Here is a 22910-nt window from a genome sequence, read left to right on the forward strand (position 1 = left end):
CCTTAGCCACATACACCATGTCAGAAGTCAGCTCTGTGCTCTCTATAACACTAACCCCCTTGTCCCATTGCAGGATTTTTCCCAACCCATAATTATTATCACTCCCTGGGTCAGTAAGTCAATAGAACATTTAAAAAAACAAAACAAAACAGTCTCCAAAATGACTCCTTTGCTAAAACTCTTTTCTCACCCCTCGGGCTCTCCTCTGAGGTGCTAAAACCCCAATCAGGGAGTCATCACCATAAATAATGCATCAGGCTTTCACTAAGAATCAGTAAAGCAAGGAGCAGCTCAGAAAAGTCCATTATCCCCCCATGGTTCGTAATTGGGCATTGTGATTAATCCATTTATCTGCTATTCAGATGAACACCCCATAGTAAGAGTCAGTAATTACAGAATATTGAATAGGTACATGAATAGCCAAAATGTACCCATGCTTTGAGTTACTGCGGCAACTTGATTCCCAGAATCTTTAGTCATTTTGAGTTTTAAAGGTCCGCAACATTAGCAGAGAGGTGAGAGATAGGAAGCCCAATTTTCAGAATATCCTGAGTGGCTAAAACCCAGAAAGCTCATGAGCTTGCTTGTACATAATCACATGAATCAGCTCACATTCAACAATTTATCAACATTTATTATCTGCTATGTGTCGGGCACAGTGTTAAGAACAAGGTATACCAAAGAAAAGTTCTGAAGAGACAGACATATAAAAAGCCAATCATCTTGTAATAAGAAAAGTGAAACGTGTGTTAAGAACACAGAAGAAGGAGAATGAGTACTCACTCCCCAAGAGGGTGGAGGATCAATGCAGATCTGGGAAGGCTGCCCAGAGGAAATGACCTTTGAGTTGAATCTTGCAGGTTAAGGAAGATTTTTTTTTCCAGAGAAGAAGGGAAAAGAGCAGCCCAGGCAGAGGGACAAGTATGCACAAAAGTATTCGGGCAGAAAGTGATCTGTACAGAGAATTGCATAGGACAGGCATTAAAGGACTTTGTGTACTATGCTAGGGGAACTGGACTTTATCTTGTATCCTGTATTCAGTAGGGCAACATGGTAAGATTTTAAAGAGATGTGTGAGCATGAGCAGTTTGGTGCTTTTGAAAACCCACTGAGCAATGATAATGAGGATGGATTGGAGAAGGAGACCAACAGTTGAGAGGCTACTGCCTTAGTGAGGGCAAAAGTGAAGATGACCTGCCTCAGGCACTGGGAGAGAACCGAAAAGGATAGTGGGATGGAACAGTCCGACTAAAGGCTTTGCAGACATTTCAGAAGGCCATATCAGAAAGTTTCTGATGATAGGTGGGGAGCAGAGGTGATGATGCGTTTAGTTGAGGAGGAGAAGCCTATCAAGTAGCTGGACAAAGTGTAAATGATACGGATATCGCTTCATGTATGTTACGTTCCAGGGACTGTCACAGTATTTCCTTATATCCTCTGCCTACCCTGCACCATAAGGGAAATCGGCTCAAGTTAAAGGGGACTGAGGCCAAAGTAGTTAAAGAGTGCACTCAGTGCCACCCAGAACGTACCGTGCCCACTAAGCCTGTGCCCCTAGTGTTCCCACTGCCCTAGCTCTGAACTTCACTTATTGAGGGAGGCTTTGCTTACAACGTAAATAGCTTTATTCTTCACTTTTTCCTTCCTGTCTAACAATTCAAATGTCTTTCCCTGTCTTTACCTTGTGAGAAACAGCTTCTCCCATCATCCTTGCCTACCCCCAACATTGTATCTCTCCCTTCCAAAGTATCTCTATCCTCCCCATTCCTTTAACCCACTCCTATTCACACATGACATCTTTTTAGAAGTAGCAAGTGTGGGGCAAAGGGCAGTGAATCAGAAGTGAGGGCAATCTGGAGTGCCTGGATGGCTCAGTTGGTTAAGCATTCGACTTTGGCTCAGGTCATGATCTCCAGATAGTGAGTTCAAGCCCTGTGTTGGGCTCTGTGCTGAAAACTCAGAGCCTTGAGCCTGCTTCGCTTTCTGTGTCTCCCTTTCTCTCTTCCCATTCGCTACTCACACTCTGTCTCTGTCTCTGTCTCTCTGTCTCTCTCTCAAAAATAATAAACATTAAAAATTTAAAAAAAAAAGAAGTGAGGACAGTCTGTGTTCCAAGACTGTCCTAGCTGACCAGGTGACTTTCAGAAACTGCTTGATCTCTCAGCCACAGTGTCCTCAGTTATAAAATGGGGATATGAAATGAATACTAACCTTTGCTTACTTCACAGGATTATTATAAGAGGAAAAGAGATAAAGTGCTTGCAAACAACACCAACAGAAAGTAGGAAAAGTGCTACAGAATTATCTGGATTGTTGGGCACTACTGACCACCAGACGGTGAGTTGCTTACGGGCAGGGGCCTGGTTGCCTTCATCTTTCAATCTGGAGTACCTAATTATTTCTAGTACAGAGTCAGTGTTTGATAAACACGTTGAATTAACGACAAGGACCACTGCCACCACCAACACACACACACACACACACACACACACACACACACACACAGGTGTCCTTGCCTCTCTCTCCCACCATAATGCAGGCAAACCCATAATACCTCCGCTTTTGGAACTACTGCTCTAGTCCTGGTGTGTTCCAAAAACAGCAAGTTCCTGGAGGAAAACCAAGTGATTGTCACGCGCCTGGTTGCCTCCACTGGGCACGTTTGACCAAGTCTGAATTCCTCCCCTTCTCAAGGGAAGTTGCTAAGAACTGAACCCCAGAATCCCTCTCCTCCAAGGAGCCCCAGCTGGGTCTTTCCTTACCCCCTCCCACCTTTGTGCCAGGCATGCGACGTGTTTTTTTTTTTTTCTTTGCAGGAGCTCAGCCGCCTCTACTGCTGTTTTCATTGATGCCTTGAGCAGACCTGGCATGTGCAACTGCTGAGAAGGGGGGGGAGCGTGGAGCCGCGGGGGAAGCAAGTAAAAATAGCCTGGCGCGCACCGCTCTGCCTGCTCTGGACGCCTTTAACCCTGGCCAAGGTGGGGAGCTCAGCAGCCACTACAGCACACTGCTGAATCTGACAGGGGTCTGCATCCAGACCCCGTGCAACAGCTGGGGTGCGGGGGCTTAGAGACCTGTGAAAACTTTTTTTTTAGAAACCCAGAAGTGGGGGGAGGGAAGAGCAGGAGAAAGCTGTTTCTTGCTTCTAGCACTCCAGCCACCTGGCTGCAGGGACTGCTATGTGCCCACTGGTCCAACACTTTACAGAAGTGCAGCCTTGACTCGGAGCTATTTTTAGCAACCTCTTCCGCGGGTGGGCGATCAGAGGGAGGAGTGTGAGGGGATTGGGAAGGCTAGCTCTCTGCTGTGAGGCTAGGCGCCTTTGCGGGTGGAGAAGAGGAAGTGTCGAGGGGATAAGCATGCTGGCTTTGCCCTAACTCAAGGAGACAGCGTTAGCTGCTGAATGCCCTACTGCTTTCAAGCCCCTGAGCGTGTTTGTTTTTCGAAATCGACAATTGCCAGATGCATACTGCTTCTAATCTCTCAGAGAATTGGGATTTTAAAAGCGTTGCTGCCTATTGCTATGGGGTAAAGGTTAGCTGCAGTTAAGACCTTACCGAAGATTGGAAGGGTCTCTGCATCGTTTTGCATTCCAGCAAGACAGAGGGACAATCCCCGTGCCACACCTCCATCCCCGCCTCACGCTGCATATGGGTAACCATATGTGAAATGTACGGCAGCCCCACCAGACACCCGGCTATTAATAGAGCCCGGGAGTTTGCTCTCTGTCTTTTTCCTGCCACCGAGTAAGGGATGATCTTCACACACATACCCCACTCCGCCCCCACCTCGGCGCACCGTTTCTCCAGGAAGGTAAGGGGGCTGCCCACGCTGATCCCCTTCGTGACTACAGGTGCCTAGAGCCTACGGACTAGTCCAGTTGTAACGACAGCAGGGTCACTGCGAGGCCAGGGAACACAGCCTCCAGTCTTGGGACGCAAAACCCAGCAGGGCTCTTTGCGTCTCTGGGCCAACTCGAGAGTAGAGAAAGGGCAGCTATTGGGCTGCCGAAGGCGAGGGGGGCAAGAGCGCAATCTGAAGAGCTAGAGTGGCCTCCTCCAAAGCCGCTGCAGGACGAATGGCTGTAGACCCATTTCTCCCCTGCAGCCCGCGGCGCGCAGCCCCCACCCGGCGCGGGCTTGGCTGCGGCAGGAGCGGGCGCTGTCCCTGGTTCTGAAGGTGGCCGCGACCAGAGCTCCCTCCCCGGGTTTAGCGCCCCAAGGCGGCTCAAACATTCCAGGGTTGCAGACCTCTCTCCGGCCCAGATCTGAGCGGGAGGGTCTCTTGGTGGTGCCCAAGTCCCACCACCCGCTCGATGTGGCCCCACCGCGGCCCGGAGCTCTCCGCGGTGCTGCGGGGACCGAGAGCTGGGGGAACTGACTTGAGCCTGAAGGGTAAAGCTCAGGCAGCGTCAGGAGATGGTCAAGGCACCGCAGGGAGCCGACCTGGTCCCAGGATCACCCACCCCAGCTTTGCAGAAAGCTGGGACTCTGGACCCCTAATGAAGCCCAGAGGAGAGAGCAGGGGAGCGCTGCTGCCCAGGGTTTGGGACTTGGGGAAAGAGAAGCGAGCAGCGGGTGGCAGGAGAGGGAGATGGGGTGAGAGCGATTCTTTTGCATTTTCAAAAGGGAGGGGACCTGAGACATGCACTGGCTTTTCCCCCAACACACACACACACACACACACACACACACACACACGGCCGGCAGAAGCAAGCGGGATGGAGCCGGGGAAAGTTTGGCACTAGGTGCTGAGCAGCGGCGGCGGTGGCGGCGGCGGCAGCGACAGCGGCGGCGGCGCGGTGGTCCGGGGTGGGCTGCCGGGGTCGCCGAGAGCCCCGGCCCTCTCGCCTCCTTACCTCGGTGTTCTCGGCAGCGTTCTCCGCCATTTTCCTCCTTAGGAGCAGGCAGCGGGAGGAGTGTTTCATGCCCATAAGAGCCAGCAAGGGTTTGATGATACAGAGATAGTAGAGAAAGAGAGAGCTGGTGTAGCTTTAAAAGAGAGAGAGAGAGAGAGAGAGAGAGAGAGAGAGAGAGAGAGAGAATGGGAGGAAAAAAAAAAACCAACCCAGCCCCTCTGCTGGAGCGTCAGCCGATACAATCAACTACGGTTGAGTCTTTTCTGCAGTCTCCACTTTGTTTTATTTTCCTCCCTTCTCATCTGCTTCGGATTCCTTCACACAGTTTCAAGTTCTTCTCGCGCACCCGACCCCCTCCCCGCCCCTCTCCACCCGCGCTGCGGGCTAGGCTGGAGGGAGGCAGCCCCGAAGGCTTCGCGGCAGCGGCGGCGTCTCTTCTCCTGGCTGCTCGCAAAGTCCGGCCGGCCGGAGGCAGCCACCAACTCCTCTCAACTTCTGCCGATCGGCTGGGCGAAGCAACACGCTTCCTGCGCGTCTCTCCTAGGGGCTGAGCCGGGTGAGTGGGGGCGGGGTAGGAGGTTCGGTAGAGCGAGCGGCGGCTGGGTGCAGACGGAGGGCCCCCAGCGCCCCCGGGCCCGCCGCCTCCTCCAGGCTCCAGGGGTCTTTTGGCCGCCTCCACCCCCAGGGGCCGTGGACAACTTGCGCGGGGGCAAAGGGCGGCGCGAACGCTGCAAGGCCACGCTGGAGACTCGATGAAAGCAGGCGCCGGAGCTGGGCTCTTGCAGGTTCTTAGACCCGGGTGTATGTCCTCCCACCGAGGACAAGCTCTGGGCAAGATTGGGCCATAGTTACCTCGCCCCCATCCCACCCCACCCCCAACTTCCCAGATCCTCTGTCAATTCTTGGTTCCTTCCTTGGCGAATTATGGTTTCAGGAGCGAAGGGGTGGGTGTCTGGATGAGGGAGGGTCCTTAACTCCTTCAACTCTAAGGCTAAGTGTGCTATCATCTCTCCTTTTCTCCCACTGTCCCTGTCCAGGCACTTGGGGCTCCAAGCTTCTCTCAGGTTGAGAGGTTGGGCCAAAGGTTCAGCCAGAGGTGGCTCGGAAGAGACCATAGGAGAAAGTCAAATGGCTGAACCCACAGTCCTGTTCCCCTTACCCTAGTCTTCCCCGGCAGCCCCCTGCCCACACATTTCTCTTCTCCCTCCTCACCCCTCCCCCATGGTCACCAGATTTTGAAGTCCCTTTTATGGGAGAGAGGGAGGATGTCACGTACCCATTAGGATTCTCTTGATCCTTTTTTAAGGGAGTTTGGGCGGCAGCAGGGGGTGTGAATTTTTATACAATGCATTCCTGTCTTCACTTTGAGAGCTTCTTTTTCTCTGTCTTACTGGCCATCTGTCAGGCGGGTGGGAAATAGAACAGGGGGGGGGCACTCTGTCTCTCCCTTTGCAACAGGCCACTCAGGCTGGACTCCTTCAAAGACAGCTGCACTTTCAAGCTTTCAACCCACAAGTCAAGGACAGGGACCTAAAATATGCATGCTCCTTGAACACCCTGGCTCTCTTCACTTCATCCCTGTACTTGCATAGGGAGATCAGTTCCGCATGCGTGCCCTATTTGTTTTATCACCTTTGACAGCCAGGAAATGTGAGCCTGGTTGTCCTCAGCTAACCTCAGGGTCCATTGAAGAAATGGACCAGAATCTAAAAATGCCTCCATCACCTGGTCCTAGGGGAAAGAGAAGATGCATTGCAATAATTGGAGGAGGGAGAGGAGGAGGAGGAGTGGAGAGTAAAAAGAGTGAAAAGATAATGGGCAACAGGCTTGAGTTATTGGGCGTGTGTGCATGTGTGTGCATGTTATATGTGTTTGGGAAAGAGCTAATGTAAATGAAAGAATGAGCCTAACTCCTTAACCTTTTTCTTACTCAGACCACAGACCTTGACTAGTGTTGGGGGTGAGGAAGCAGAATCTTTGGCAACACCTACTTGGTCATCCTCCTTCCCTTTCACACATGCAGAAAGCTGTAGGGGGGTGAATGAGATGAATCTAAGGAATGACTTTTACCCTCTTGACCCCCATTTTCTCTAAGCAGCTTTCTCAGAAACAGCAGATTTGAGACATCTCATCCTCTATGAAGAGGGTCTCAGTACTATTACAATCAATGAAAATCAGAAAGGAAAGGATCCTCACAGCTCTTTGGTCCAGTTCTCTCATTTTACAAATAAGTACCCTGAGATCAGAAAAAGGAGGCCATTTGTCCATGATCCTTCAGCCAGCTGAGGGAGCATCTGAGAGAAGCTCCCCAGCCTCCTGACTTTCAGCTTTACACTTTTCTCCCACCCTGTTTCTGCCTGTGCAGTGCATCCATTCTGTGACTAACCAGGGAGGAGGGGAGCGGAGACAAGCTCCCACCGAAATAGGCTGCTGCCTGTGCGTGATTATGTTGCTATGAGAACCTCAGTGGGTGTGTTTCCTCCGTTCTCTGTTGAAATCTTTTGCTTGGCTTGGCTTCTCCCCAAGCACAGACACAGCTCCCCTTAGAATGAGGAGTGGAGAGGCTGATATGGAGAGCTGCATTCTCCTGGCAAGAGTTTTCTATTCCAACCCATCCAATGCAGGCCCAGCCTGAGGCTGTGAGTGAGAACCATAGGCCACCATGGTAGCTCCGCAATGGCTAGAGTGAAAAGTCTTGAAAGTGAATAGTCCAGTCCTCTGTTGAGTCACCTTGGAGCAGAGAGTTGTTCCTGCTGTGTTCCCACCTAATTACAAATTCACAAGCAAAAGAATTGTTACTTTAAGAGACTAAGTTTTGGGATGCCTTGTTACACAGCAAAAGATTACCTGAACACTCATGTCCTAGGGTTGTGAGAATTGATGATGTGTGAAAAGTGCCTAGCACATAGTAGGCATCCCCACTACCCCACCATTCACAGGAGTTCAGTCTTTCTCCATCTCTTTTGCATAAGTATGTTAGCACAGCTCTTACAATATTAAAAGAATTCCACAAAGAATTTACTGGATATCTGTTATATGCCTAGCTCATTAATAGGCACTGGGCTTGACAACAGGCAACAAAAGGTATTGGACTGATCATTGAGGAGCTCTCAATTTATCTACCTTGAATGCTTTGAAACTGTATAGAACTTTCATAGAAGAGCTTTTGAAGGGATTTAATGGGAGGCAAGAAGGTACATAGGACGACCAGACATACGCTAAGAAGTAGGTTAAATATTCTGGAACAAAATGCCCTTCCAGGTAGAGATGTCCTGAAGACACATTTTACTTTACTTACATCTTTGGTGCAACAAGATGTATTGAAGAGGACATGTGAAGTGCTTAGGATAGTGTCTGGCTCATGGGAAGACCACAAACGTTGTGTTAATGCTTGCTAGGCCCTGTGCTAGGCTCTGAGTCAAACATTACAGAGCACTTATTACATGCCAGAGACTCATCTAGACTTAATGTGTCCTCATGCAGTTCTTTCAACAACTCTTTTGGGAAAGTACTGTTATTATCCCTCAAAAACAGATGAGAACACAAAAACACAGAGAATTGTCCAAGTGTTACGTAAAGTCAGGATTCAAATCTAGTATGATTTATTCTATAGCATGACCTTCATGAGGTTAACCAGATTCTGTGAACAAGGCAGTGGTTCTCAAACTTGGCAGCAAGGTGGAGTCATCTGAGGTTTAAAAATACCAGTGCATTTCTTTGACCCCCAGAGAGTATGATTTAGTGAGGCCTGGGCGTCAGAATTTTTTTAATTCTCTAGCTGATTCTATTGAGCAGTCATGGTCGAGGACAACTGGATAAGGATGTGTGGAAAAGATGAAAGTATCCACAGAGAAAGAAGGTCTCTAAGTTATAGAAAGGGCCCCCCAAAACTATAGGAGCCCCACCACCACAGTATAGAAAGCTCCATCTCTAACACAGAAGTTCTTGAGAGCCACAAAGTTCTTGAGAGTGAAAATGTGCTGATGTTTTAGCCAGCATGCAAAGGTTGGAATAAGATTCTTGGGAAGGGTATAATTGGAAAAGTCATCTGCCTTTGTGAGATGCCACAGAGAAGTGAGTTTCCTGCCACTGGAAAGGGTTCAGTCAGACTAATTATTTGGCATAGCTGTTGCAGTGGAACTGCAAACCCTAGAAGGTTTAGCAAGGCCTCTGAGGTTCCATCCACTCCATTCTGTGACTCCTGAATGGTCTCCTCTCATTTCTGAGTCCTCTGGGAGGTATAGACTGTATGGTAGCTCAAGTTCAGGAGGTAGTCAACACTGCCTTGGCTGTTTCCCCAAATCCAGTGTCCCTGCAATCAGGATGCAATTTCTCTGTCTGAGAAAGCCTGGACTCTGGCTCATCCAAATGTGGTTGCTGCAATAAAAGATGTATAAGACATGTCCTGTGTCTTCCCCCCTCTTCCTTCTAGGAGAACCTCACATGTGGCCTGGGCTCACATATGGCCAAGGCACGCTGCAGTGAATCCTTGGCTCCTCAAGAATCGGGCCATAGCCATGATCCATCACTACCTCATGGCAGCTAACCCAGCAGTGTTCCTAATGTCTTCTGGGCCAGATGGGAACCCAGCCAAGGCTGCAGCAGCCAGCTAGCTACCTGGCTGAGCCTCCAGGCAGCCCCACACCTGGGCAGCTTTCCTGTACAAAAACCTGTGCAGTCCTATTTCTCCCTAATCCAAGGCCCAATTATTTCTTAAACTACATCTCAAAGAAGGACTTGCAAGAGTGTCCCCAGTACCTTCAAAGTCTGGGTTTCTTTTGTTTTTTCTTTTTCTGTTAAAACCAGAATGTTATTTCTTTCTCACTCTGATAATGTCTGAGTAAGTCAGTTCATTGTTGTTTTGTGCTGGATATGAAAACATTTGGTTTGATTATTCTAAAAATATCTGAGGGGCACTTTCTTAGTAGTTCTTCATTAATAGCTTAATCCTTGGTGTTTTGTGCCTCTAAAAAACTGAATACCATCATTATCTGCCTTTGTCTCAGGGTAAGAAGGACTTAAAAGACATCTAGATTTTCTCAATGGCCTATGATGGACCCCAAACTTCTTGAGAGAAAGGGAAAGAGGGAGATAGCAGTAGAACCATAAAGGTACTGAAATATTCCTTCTAAAATGCTATCACAACAGAAATTAGTTTTTTCTTCTTGGCAGAACTTGTACACCCCACTCCTTTCTTCCTTTTCAAATCTTTCATAAAGGCTTACCTTTTTCTGGAAAATCTCTCCTAAATCCTCCAAAGCTAACTAGAAATCAATTCAGTTTATCCAGTGCAATAACTCAATACACCTTCACTTTTTAAATTTTTTTAACTTTTATTTATTTTTGAGACAGAACATGAGCAGGGGAGGGGCAGAGAGAGAGGGAGACACAGAATCCAAAGCAGGCTCCAGGCTCTGAGCTGTCAGCGCAGAGCCCAATGCAGGGCTTGAACCCACAGACCAGAGATCATGACCTGAGCTGAAGTTGGACACCTAACCAACTGAGCCACCCAGGCACTCCTGAATACACTTTCACTTCCATTAGCCCTTATATTAAGTATTATGATCCAAACACTGTGCTAGGCATGCTAGACTAGAAGATTAAATGACATATCCCTACCCCAATGACACATCTTCCAGGAAGAGTTGGTTATGGATTCAGGTCCTATCAGGGGTCATATGGATTGGTTCTAATAGGTTAGATATGGCTATAATCAATGGTTTATAGTTACATAGGTCTTGCAATAAAAGAATCTATTGATATGGACAGGGAGACCCTCAAGGCTATGGGGTCTGGACAAGAAGCATAGTAGCCTCCATTCAAGGAAGGCTGGGGACACATTTTCTACCAATATTCCAAAGTTTCTGTGTGTTTCCAAAACTTTTGTGGATAAGAAATGTTCAGCCTTGCCTCCCTGCCAGGCACATTATTTATATACATTGATATCACTTAGAGCATAACATATTATGACCTGCCCTAGAGCAGGTCTGATCTCTGGTGTCTCAGGTATAGATAGCCCTACCTGAAAATGCACAGTGAGTGGAGATGGTTAAACAAAACTGTGCTTGATTCCATCAGTTTCATTTCTGGACCATTTAACCACCCTGATCTCTTTCTTCTCTTCCCAGAAGAAAGAGCATGGGCTTTGTGGTCTTACAGACCAGTAGGTTAACCTCTCCATCTGTGTAAAAATGGCTTAATGGTGATCTCTCTCTGGCAGAAAAGTTGTGACAATAAAATGAGACAATGCAGATGAAACACCTAGCATAGTTCTCAGGAAATAGTGTTCTAATGAAAGTCAGTTTCTTTCCCAGCATCTCATCATATAAGACCATGTCTACCTACATGAGATAGACATATGGTGTGATGTGGAGAGTGTCACGCAAGGGTCAGCAGAACTGTGCCCTAGTCCCAGCTCCATCATTAAGTAGGATGGTGGCCTTGAGAAAGCCACTTTGCCTCTCTAAGCCCATTTCTTCTTCTTTAAAAGAAGGGATTTCCTTCCCCTTTATGTTTTATCATTTTATCCATGGTACAAATTATGATTCTAACCACACCAAAATCACCACAAAGACTGGTCACACACATCTCAAACCAAAATGCAACTCTAGTGGCCAAAACAAAGGCTGAAGAGTAGAACAGCCTCTCCCTCCCACTTGTAAGAGAGCTTGAGTAGAAAGTTAATTTCTGTTAATTCCAAGAATTTACAAAGGATACTTGTAGGTAATGCTCATTACAATGTTCACTCCAGTACTGGGCTATCATTAGAGCTTTCCAGAGGTCAAAAGGGGTTTCATTTTTTTAAAACAGTCCTGCTTGATTCTAGCAGCCTCAATGACTACAACCAAACAGTCATTATAAATGGTCATCACCACTTCATATCTCCAACACTTGTCAGGGGACAGAGTTCAGTGGGGAAACCAATGAATTTCTTGACAACACAGACTACCTGGATGTAGTCAGCATAACTTCATTGAAGTCTCAATGATCCGTATCAATTTCCAAACAATGCAAATCAGCAGATGATCCAAAAATTGCTTTTCTTCGACTCATTTTATATACTCAGATACACACAAATAGAATTTCTACCTGTCTAATGATTCTTGGTTTCAAAACATATTCAAATTAATGTGCTGTCCCACAGTACACAATAATGGTCAAAGATGATGGTCCAGAAAGCAGCCAGTTGTGTTGCTGGAGAAGCCAGTCACAGTGCTCTTCTTGCCAGAAACAATCCACTCTGTGGCTACTTCACCTGTGAAAGAACAAAAATCAATTATCACACATAACACACCAGTCTGGGTCATGGATTGTTCAAGTAATTCCACAGAAAAAAACTACATAAAGGTTAGGTAACATTTTAAAATCACACTGCAAGAGAAGAGTGACTTCAATTTCTTGGACTATCCAGCTATCCATTTAATTCAAATGCAACTGTGGCTTTCCAGAGGAAAGGGCTTCTCCTTTCCTGGGATGGAAATACTGTTTACAAAGCTAAGAGCTATTTCCTGTGGATATTGTTCTTCTCCTAGGCCCTCATGGAAGGGAGAAGAAGCCCAGTGACCTCAGAATAGTGACTTCAAGCCAAGTGTCCACTCCAGGCCAGGCACTGTGCTAAGTACCCTACTGAGTTCTCACACCATCCCCAGATGTTAGTTGCATTGTTACCCCTATTTTATAGATCAGGAAAGGACATCTCAGAAAAGTTAAAGAGCTTACTCAAGTCACACCCTTGGTAAGGGATTGAACAATGCTCAGAGTCCATGTCTTCCTGACTCCACCAGTGGAAGGAGCACAGACCTCAGAGGCAAACATGCCTGGTTTTCAATCCAGCCATAAACTTCTTATCTGCAAATAAATAAATAAATAAAGTGGATCTGGTAAAACCTACTTCAGGGTTGTTGTAGTGACTGACCCAGAATCAGGCTCATCGTAGACCTCAAAATATGGGCATGATGGTATACAGCATGTGGCCGGATGTGACCGACTTAACTCAGCAAAACTGCATCTGCTCCTATGTTACTCTCAGCCATAAGTACAAGTATAAAAAGTACCCCCCACCTCCAGAGGCCAGAGTATCTGTCAACCTGGCAATGGCTCTAGACAGGGTAACTCCATCTAAATGGCAGCTATCAACCTGTATTCTTGCTGCAGTTCTTACTGTCACATCTGCTTAGTAACTGCCCTAAGTGGTGTCATTCTGGGTGGCATACCGTATTTGCAGGTATAGGGGATGTTGATTTTTTTTTAACTTCTGGAAAACTCAGCCACGGCAGTGGGCAAATCTGCCACATAACTATGTTAGGACTTAGTTACTGCATCCTGAGTGAATGTGGGATTAATCGCAGGAAAGAAGGAAAGATCCGGCACTTTAGCAGGTGGATGGTGGATTAAGAAGGAAGAGAATGATATCAAAACAACTTTGTATATATGCTCTGACTCTCTTCCAGCCAGCAAAGATGGCCTTTTCTTTTTTTGAAAGAAAAATTATATATATATATATATATATATATATATATGTGTGTGTGTGTGTGTGTGTGTGTGTGTGTGTGTGTGTGTGTGTGTATTTTTTTTTTTCCTTTTTGTCCATAAACCCTGGGTCCATAAGGCCCTGGAAGGTTCAGGTTATGCCTTCTGGGAGGCTCTGAACAAATCATGCCTGCTTCCTTCTGCCTCATTTTTTCTCTAGTTAATACAAGATTGGGCTTCCTCCTTTTTCCTGCTGGTTGGGTAATGGAGTCCCTGACATTGTTTTTCTTGCTGCTCTTTCCCAGACTGAGTTTGGAACAAATTTTCTGGTCCTATAGAATCATGACCTAAATTTGGGTGGATAAGAAAGAGGGAAATTCGGCCAATGAGCTATTGGACTTTTCTCTAACCAGGGCCAAGGGCTCCTTTCCCTGGTCGTGGGATCAGAGTTTATTTTTGTCTATTGGCATCTCAGGCAGGATTCAAATGATGTAAGAGGAACTCCAGTATAACCAAGCCACTCCAGCCCATCACACTAAATAACAGTTACTCAAGCTTCCCATTCTTGACCTCTCTTTTCAATTTTTTAAATGTTTGTTTTTGAGAGAGAGGGCATGAGCGCAAGCCATGGGAGGGGCAGAGAGAGAGGGAGACACAGAATCCGAAGCAGGCTCCAGGATCAGCTGTCAGCACAGAGCCCAACGCAGGGCTTGAACACACAGACGATGAGATAATGGCCTGAGCTGAAGTTGGACACTTAACCGACTGAGCCACCCAGGTGCTCCTCTTGGCCCCTCTTTTGACAGAGAATCTCCTTACCACCCTCTCCCTTTATGAAGATCCTCCCAAGGGTTTCTAGGAGACTCTGTAGGACCACATCACATGTACTCACATTGAGTCTCTCCCTCCTCCTCCTCCTCCTCCTCCTCCTCCTCCTCCTCCTCCTCCTCCTCTTCCTTCTTCATCTCTGGCTTCCCATAGCCAATGTCCAATGACTTTGAGGTTGCTTTTAGGAGCCTTGCCATTGCCCAAGTGGACAACATCCCTCATGAGGATGCTGATAGCTGTACCAAGGCTGGTCTTCCAGCACTTTCAGCAAATTCCGGATGTCATGAGAAGCAGGAGCAGACTCGGTGAGCCCCCAAGCTCATTCCTTGCACTCCAAATCCCTTCAAGGCTCTTAGAGAAGCAGCCCCTTCTCCTTCTGGTACAAATTCTTCCATTGTTCTGCAAGGGCACAAAGCCCAGTGTCAGGGTGGAATGCCGATGACACACCATACTTTCTGTTGCTCAGTTTCTTCCTCCCCTGTATTCCACACACAAGATAGTAGTACAAACTTCCCCATTCTTCAGCCATAAACAGAAGTGCCTATGATGGTCGACTCATGCAAATGAAGCCTTGGGGGGGGGGGGCAGGGACCTGGCTCCAACCAAGCCTGGATACCCATTACACAGAATGCAGTAGACTGAGCATCTTCTGAAGGGAGATGGGTGTGGGCAGCACTGTCTTTTCCTTTGGGCTGCCAAGCATTTGTTCATGCCTTGTCAAGGAAATTTCTCACCAACGTGTCATTCTTATATATTTAGTTGGATGGGTAGATAGTAGCATTTATGAAATGTCTACAACAGGGTGGACCCATTCTCACATCAGCCCCAACTTTGTCCTCCTATTTCAATGAATTCCAAACTCTCTCTGCCCCAGCTTCCCCTCCATCATACCACCACACCGTTGGTTATTAACACTCTTGGGGAAACAGCCCTTGCAGTTTATTAGCTATCAGCTGTTGGTGGCCTTCCAGAGGCATTTACATTGCAAGAGGAGACTCTGGAAGTCTACCTCCAAGTTACAAAAGAATGAATCTCTAATGGTGGAAGGTCAAGCATCAGTGACAGACTGGTCAGAACAGGATTTGTGGAAGGTCATCCTGCCCTCTTTAAAATCATTACACTCATTTCATTCTTCCACTCGCCACTAAGTTGTGGCCTGGCCTACAGGCTGCAGAGAAAGCATGGAGTTCCTTGGTGGGGGAAGGGGGAGGGATAAAGCACTGAACTTGAATCAGGAGACAAATTCTAGCTCCAATTCTGTCACGAGTTGCTGAAGACTCTGGGTTGGGGAGGTGTCAAGATAGGGACCCCTGAGCAAAAGGAGAGGGTGACTATCCCTGCCCTCACAACCGTTTGTAGTTCTGGTTTCCATCTCTTCCTCTGTAATGTGAGGAGTCTGGACAAGCTGAATTTGTGGGTCACTTTCAACTCTTTCAGCCTATTATGAACCTTGTGGCTGGCATTCAGTGTAGAGATGCTGTTCCCAAGAAAAAGTATTTAGGAAAGCTTGTGTTTCAAGGGCTCAGGCACTTGGGCCCTAAGAATAAATACCTAACCCTACCTGTCTTCATAGTTGTTTTTCTTTAGAAAAAAAAAGATAAGTTTTAAATATCACCTTGAGGAGTTCAAATGCTAATGGTCTCCTGGTAGGAATCATTTGTTTTAAAAAATTATGTCCAAGCTAGACTTGCAGAGAAGTTCTGTCTATAGCTAGAAGTTTATGGGGAAACATGTGAGCCAGGGTTATCCAGGCACATGGAAGGGGCAGGCTGGTGAAATGCATCTGTAGACTGGGACTCCAGGCTCTGTGCAAGGCAGCCATAGGCAGCTGCCTGTTCCTCCACCACCTTCCCCATCACACTTCTTACCCTCTGCCCCTGCTATCAGTTTTCTCCGGTTCCATTCAGATGCTTTTAAGTGGCATATAGTGCCTGAAGCATGAATAAAAACATCTGAGCGTCTAACCTGACACTAATATAACATATAAAAACTCTCCACAGCATGTTCAAGAATCAAGAAATCTTTTCTTTTTTTTCCCCTAGGCAAGGATGCCATGAGGTCATGTGCACTCAAAGCTCTTTGAGGGATGGGAAGAACTCTCAAGCTGGTCCTTTCCCAAAGTCCAGTGGGTCTTCAGGGGAGTGACTTAACCTTTCTTGGCAAACAGCAAGTGAAATGCAGGAAAGCCTTCCCAAGAGATGCTAAAGTAGCTGCTTCTTTAGGGGTTATTTTTTTCTCAGCAGAGAAGAGAGTTATCTGAAGAAAATAGTTTAAATTCAGTACTTGGGGCACCTAGGTGGCTCAGTCAGTTAAACATCTGACTCTTGATTTTGGCTCAGGTTATGATCTCATAGTTCGTGAGTTTGAGCCCCGCATTGGGCTCTGTGCTGACAATGCAGGGCCTGCTTGAGATTCTCTCTCTCTTTCCCTCTCTCTGCCCCTCCCCTACTTGCTCTTGCTCTCTCTCACTCTCTCTCTCTCTCTCTCAAAATCAATAAATAAACTAAAATAATTTTAAAAATTCAGTACTACCTGGAACTAGGGGACAGGACATGTGGCTTCAAGGGTCCCCTACTAAGTTGTACAATCTATGATTATAATAAAAGGACTAAAAAATATTAGCCAGGTTCCTAGGGCTCTTCTGAAGACAGGTGATTGAGCGTGGCTACTTCTCAGCCTCCCTCCAATCTTGAGAGTCAGGGAGAAACTGGGCAAAGGCCCACGTGAGTGGAGAGAGGATTAGCCTCCACAGAGGGCCAGGCCCAATCTCGAATAAGAGAAGCTGCCAGAGAAGCACAAACTCACATCAGGAACATGAGCCCCGTTTGGTTTTCTCAAACGTAATTATACAAAGGATAGAAATTTGAGGGGGAAAAATTACTTTAATAACATGAATTTTTAAAAACCTTCCAAATCTTCCTCTGTGGAGAAGGTCCAGACCACTTCCCAGTCAGAATCTGTGCCTTGGCTTGAATTCTGCTGACCCGTGAGGCAGCCCCATATGCCCCTCTCATGCCCACAAGGAGGCTTCCTGAAGCAGCACTTTGTGAATTCACCTGGACTTCTGGTACCTACAGCCTCCTACAGTATTTTTTACTTTTCCTTCCCAAGGTTGTCAGGGCCCCTTCCTAACTGGTCTTCCCCCTCCATCCAGGAGAGCTGGCAGTTTCCCAAACTGCCAGGTCACTGGACAGAGTTCCCAGAGGCCCAGGCCATGCTTCCCTCTACTCAGCTGGGCACACACCTGATGTTCTGAGTGATTTAAGCCTGCCATTGTACTGCTTCCAATCAAACAAAGTCACAGAGACTTGTTTACTGCAATCTAGAGCATCAGTCGGGGAGAGAATTAGTTTCCCCACCCTCATCCTTCTGAACACTTAATGGGATGGCTTTGAGAAGTAAGAGACAGAAAACATTTAATGGGATGAAGGCAACCCCTAGCCATAGGTCTTCAGGCTTCAGAGACAAAAGCAAGGACTTGGATCAGGATTGAGAGGAGATTGCCAATATGTCCTGCCCATTCCACACTTTAATACAGTGAACGTACACAGGCAGCGCAGCTCATACCTTCTGGATGGGGAGTTGCTTCTATTTAGCCAATTGTCTGTGGAGAGAACAGATACATTCCCTCTTCCTCAACCAGATGCAAACTAATTGAAACTGCCCTGCTCTAAGACAGAAGTATGTGACATTAGCAAAAAGTAGGTCCTTGACTCCCATTCCCATCCCACTTCTTTTGTTCTATTTTTCATGACCTCTAGTGATTTTTTTATATTAAATATAATTCATTGTCAAATTGGTTTCCATACAACACCCAGTGCTCATCCCAACAGGTGCCCTCCTCAATGCCCATCACCTACTTTCCCCTCTCCCCCACCCCCCATCAACCCTCAGTTTGTTCTCAGTATTTAAGAGTCTCTTATGGTTTGCCTCCCTCCCTCTCTGTAACTACCCCCCCTCCCGGCCCCTCCATGGTTCTCTGTTAAGTTTCTCAGGATCCACATATGAGTGAAAACATATGGTATGTGTCTTTCTCTGCCTGACTTATTTCACTTAGAATAATACCTTCCAGTTCCATCCACATTGCTACAAATGGCCAGATTTCATTCTTTCTCATTGCCAAGTAGTATTCCATTGTATATATAAACCACATCTTCTTTATCCATTCGTCAGTTGGTGGACATTTAGGCTCTTTCCATAATTTAGCTATTGTTGAGAGTGCTATTATAAACATTGGGATACAAGTGCCCCTATGCATCAGTATTCCTGTATCCCTTGGGTAAATTCCTAGCAGTGCTATTGCTGAGTCATAGAGTAGATCTATTTTTAATTTTTTGAGAAACCTCCACACTGTTTTCCAGAGTGGCTGCACCAGTTTGCATTCCCACCAACAGTGCAAGAGAGTTCCCATTTCTCCACATCCTCTCCAGCATCTATAGTCTCCTGATTTGTTCATTTTAGCCACTCTGACCGGGATGACATGCTATCTCAGTGAAGTTTCGATTTGTATTTCCCTGATGAGGAGTGACGTTGAGCATCTTTTCATATGTCTGTTGGCCATCTGGATGTCTTCTTTAGAAAAAATGTCTATTCATGTCTTCTGGCCATTTCTTCACTGGATTATTTGTTATTTGGGGTGTGGAGTTTGGTGAGTTCTTTATAGTTCTTTATAGGGCTAGTTCTTTGGATACTAGCCCTTTATCCGATATGTCATTTGCAAATATCTTTTCCCATTCTGTCCGTTGCCTTTTAGTTTTGTTGATTGTTTCCTTTGCAGTGCAGAACCTTTTTATCTTGATGGGGTCCCAATAGTTCATTTTTGCTTTTAATTCCCTTGCCTTTGGAGATGTGTCGAGTATGAAATTGCTGTGGCTGAGGTCAAAGAGGTTTTCTCCTGCTTTCTCCTCTAAGGTTTTGATGGTTTCCTGTCTCACATTCGGGTCCTTCATCCATTTTGAGTTTACTTTTGTGAATGGTGTACGAAAGTTGACCTCTAGTGATTTTTATAGAGGGAGCCAGCAAATGATAAACTATTTGAATCTGTTATGTCAGAGATGATTCTTTTTCATATACACAATCAAATCATAATTTTCCTGAGTATACAATTCCAGTTCAATATCTTCCCCACCCTCCCCAGTTGTGTGCATACAATTCCACTGCATTTTTGCTTCTAGCATTTCTAGTGAGAAGTCTGCCATTGCTATCATTCCATTTTAGATTTCATTTCAGATTTTTTTTTTCCTCTCTGGAAGAAGAGGTGCTTGAACTCATGATCTCAAGACCAAAAGTCACACACTTTCCTGACTGAGCCAGCCAGGCACCCCACCCACTATTTTCTAAATAGTTTTCCTTTAGCCTTATTATTGTGATGTATCTAGTTACAGGTATTTTCTCATTCATCGCCTTTGAATCTTGAGAGTTCTATGTTATACTGATTATTTTATACCTCCTGGTAAATTTTACTGTATTGTTTCTTTTCTGTTTACTTCATTCCACTCATCCTATCCTTCTGAAACTTCTTATAGACAGATATTAAAATATCTGAATATGTTCTCCAAATCTCAACTTTTCTTTCCATATTTTTATCTCATGATCTTTTAGGCCACATAAGAGAATTCCTCAGTTTTATCTTCCAGTTCACTAATTTACTCTTCAGTTATGTCCACTCTGATGATCCTGCCCATTTGTTGGTTTTTAAATTTTGTTATGAACATTTTTAGTTTCCAAAGTCTTTGATTTTTTTTTACCAATCCAATATCAGTACTTATTCCAATATCTCTAGAGAAGTCTCATTCTGCTTGGACTACTAACATTTCCTTGGGTGTGAACTTTTTTTAACTGCAGTCAGCACCTCTTTTTCACATTATTGTTTTTCTACACATTTTTGGTGAATCCTACATACACGCCCATTTTTGTGTAAAATCCACGTTAAATCCAGAAAATCCATGTTAGCTTGGTCAGAGGCAAAGAATAGGATGTACTATGGGGCAGGTTTTACTTCAACTTTTCCAACATAAGTGAGGGAAGATGCTTGCTGTTAGTACAGTGAGCCAGTAGGGAGTACAAAAGTAGAAATCCTTCTCCTGGGTTATGCTGGCCATCTGGAGCACTAGTTTGCCTCTCTGACCAAAACATCCAAGTGATCTCTATTACTCACCGCTTACCCTGAGGGGGTCAAATGTAGAGGTGTGGAGGGAATCATCTTCCTGGTAACCCCAACTACTTGCCTTGTTATTTACTACAGGCTTCTTTCTGCCCCATATTTGCTATTTTGAGACCAAAGCCCCATTTTTTAGGAATCCTACAGTAGCATTTGGAGATGTGGCTTCCTTCATCAGATCTTGACTACTTCCCATTCTTCAGGGATTCCTCAGTTTGTGATCTACCAAAGATATCCTTTCTTGTTTTCTAGCACTGGGTGTATTTTTAAAATATATATCATTTTGGGGCATCTGGGTGGCTCAGTCGGTTAAGTGTCCGACTTCAGCTCAGGTCATGATCTCACAGCTCTGTGAGTTCAAGTCCCACATTGGGCTCTGTGCTGACAGCTTAGAGCCTAGAGACTGCTTAGGATTCTGTGTCTCCCTGTCTGTCTCTCTGCCCCTCCCCCACTCACTGTCTGTCTCTCTGTCTCTCTCTCAAAAATAAACATTAAAAATTTTTAAAATAAAATATATGTCAGTTCTATGGAAATATTTGTCATTGCATATGGGAATTTGGGATGGAAGGGTGAGATTGTCAATTTTTATTAATCCCTCATCTTAAACAAAAAATACATCATATGTTCTCAATAAAGGGTTATTGGTTGAGTGGATTCTCATGCTTCACTATAAGTTTTATTTGAAAATTTTCTACCTTTGAAAAATTATTGACTAACCAACTGCTTTCAGCATGCCCCTCCCCTCATTTTAAGTGGGTGCAGAATTTGGCATCAGATGGTAGGATCTTATTCAGGGCCTAAAGGCATGGCTTTTCTTATTATTCCAGATTTTCCAAGGATTGGTAAATTGAAAAAAGACCCTAATGTTTTTCATTAATAACAGATGCCCACATGAACTAATTAACACCCATTGGTGGCTCCTGATATTGAGTGCAACTTTGTAATCTTTAGGGAATATTAGTAAAATTTGGATTCTAGAGAAGAGGATGGTCCTTGGATAGCTCAAGAAGGAGATAAAACTGGTCTTCTTCTCCTCTGCCATTGAAGTACATGTAGAAGCTCAGGGATACTGTACCATTTTATGTCATCTGAGTGAAAGCCATGGTACAAGTTTCTGTCCTGCAATTCATGCTCACAATCCAGGAGACACAGCCAGCAAATGAGACATGGCTTCCTACAGAATGTGGAAGGGCCCAAGCCAAGGATCTGTAGAATAAATCTCTGCATGGGGTGGCAAGGTAAGTGACATGCCATCACATATAAGCTCATGAACAGTTATAATATATCATAAAGATTCTGATTCCATTGGAGAGTTCAGTCTACCCCTTCTGAATAATGTAGCCACTTCCCTACAACTCACCAAAGCCCTGTCATGTCCTCAAGGTCTCACTAAGTTTTATTTCCATGAAAACTTTCCTGTGGCCTCCCAGCCCACAGGGAATCTTTTTTTTTCTTCAAACATTCACAGCATTATGGACAGTGTCACTGACTTTGACATCTCATCTTATAGTTTTGTCCTACTTTTAGCCAAAGTTACATCCAACAACTGTGATTATGCAGAACACAGGTTAAGGGAAGGAAAAAAATCTCAGAAAAGTAAGGAGAATAGTTATCACATTGTCCATGCAACACTCCAACCACCAAACCAAAGTTTATTAGCCTTAAGTTGAATATAAAGATAAGCTTGCTCGTTAAACAAAAATAATTCTCTCATTTCTCCAGTCAATCCTCAATTCTAATGGTTACAGCCAGTTAGAAGCTAAACAGCTAGAAGTTGACAAGAAATAACTGCCATTGGTTTGCAAGAAAGAAGCACCAACAACTGGAAAACTTTGGGGGACATTTAAGGAAAGGTCAAGTTAGAAAGAGATGAAATTGTGTTCTGTGAATTCTATTTTATAAGGCAGAAGATATGACCCTTTTAAACACCTCCATCAAAAGTATTTGAATAAAATGTTTCAGAATTTAAAAGTTATAAGAATATCTGCTGCAGGAAAATCCAGGTACAAGGGACACCCCATGTCCCAAGTGGAATAAAGAAAACTCAAACTACTTCCCCCTTCTGTGCTGCAGATGCTTAGCCATTTCTTGGCCGTGTCTCTTGACTTCTCAATTGTAAGATCCAATAGGGCAGGGTAACACCTTCTGTTCATTTCCCTCTCAATGACTGAATACACAGAAGATGCTTATGCATGCTAGTTGAATGAATGAATGAATTAATTCATGCATGCATGCATGTATCTAAAAAACTGATCCCTTCCTCTAACTTTTATTTTCAGGCCCAATGCCTTTCATTATTCTGGAGAAAGATTAGGAAGTGGGTTTTTAAAAATAATTTTTGAACAACTAGGAAGCCTTGTAAATAAACCACTGCAGCCCCACAGTGCTCACCACCCCCTTTCCTTTAGCTTTCTCTTCACTTCCAGCGCTACTATAAGGAAAATTAGTTCTCCTATAATCAGTCACACTCTAGGCTGACACTACTAATATAAATTCTTAAGGAAAAAAAGACACTACAGAATGTTGATTCCCTTAAAAATCTTGCCTGATTTCTCCAAGGCTGGAGCCTTGTGGGCCCAGCCCCTGAGGATCCCT

General features: G+C 45.3%; 1 protein-coding gene and 2 long non-coding RNA genes across 8 annotated transcripts in view; 1 reads left to right on the forward strand and 2 right to left on the reverse strand.

Annotated features, from left to right (window-relative positions):
- PRMT8 (protein arginine methyltransferase 8) overlaps positions 1-6583 on the reverse strand; it is a 98133-nt gene extending 91550 nt beyond the window's left edge. The window contains exon 1 of one of the 6 annotated variants that reach the window (XM_053894626.1): positions 4859-6583. In XM_053894626.1, coding sequence (XP_053750601.1) covers positions 4859-4933 — 75 coding nt within the window. In that variant the 5' untranslated portion in view covers positions 4934-6583. The remainder of the gene's footprint in view (positions 1-4858) is intronic. The other 5 variants (XM_019464817.2, XM_019464821.2, XM_019464818.2 and 2 more) reach the window with 5 other exon arrangements.
- Positions 3276-22910, forward strand: part of LOC109276208 (uncharacterized) — an 84457-nt gene continuing 64822 nt past the window's right edge. The window contains exon 1 of the long non-coding RNA XR_002084530.2: positions 3276-3813. This is a non-coding gene — a long non-coding RNA (uncharacterized LOC109276208). The remainder of the gene's footprint in view (positions 3814-22910) is intronic.
- On the reverse strand, positions 11893-12711 carry LOC109276207 (uncharacterized). Its single transcript, XR_008419407.1, has 2 exons — positions 12578-12711; positions 11893-12113 (listed from the first exon to the last, which is right to left on the reverse strand). It is a non-coding gene; the product is annotated as an uncharacterized LOC109276207 (long non-coding RNA).

Source organism: Panthera pardus, unplaced genomic scaffold (genome assembly GCF_024362965.1).
Source record: "Panthera pardus isolate Hobbes unplaced genomic scaffold, ASM2436296v1 HiC_scaffold_6, whole genome shotgun sequence".
NCBI classification, from domain to species: Eukaryota; Metazoa; Chordata; class Mammalia; order Carnivora; family Felidae; genus Panthera; species Panthera pardus.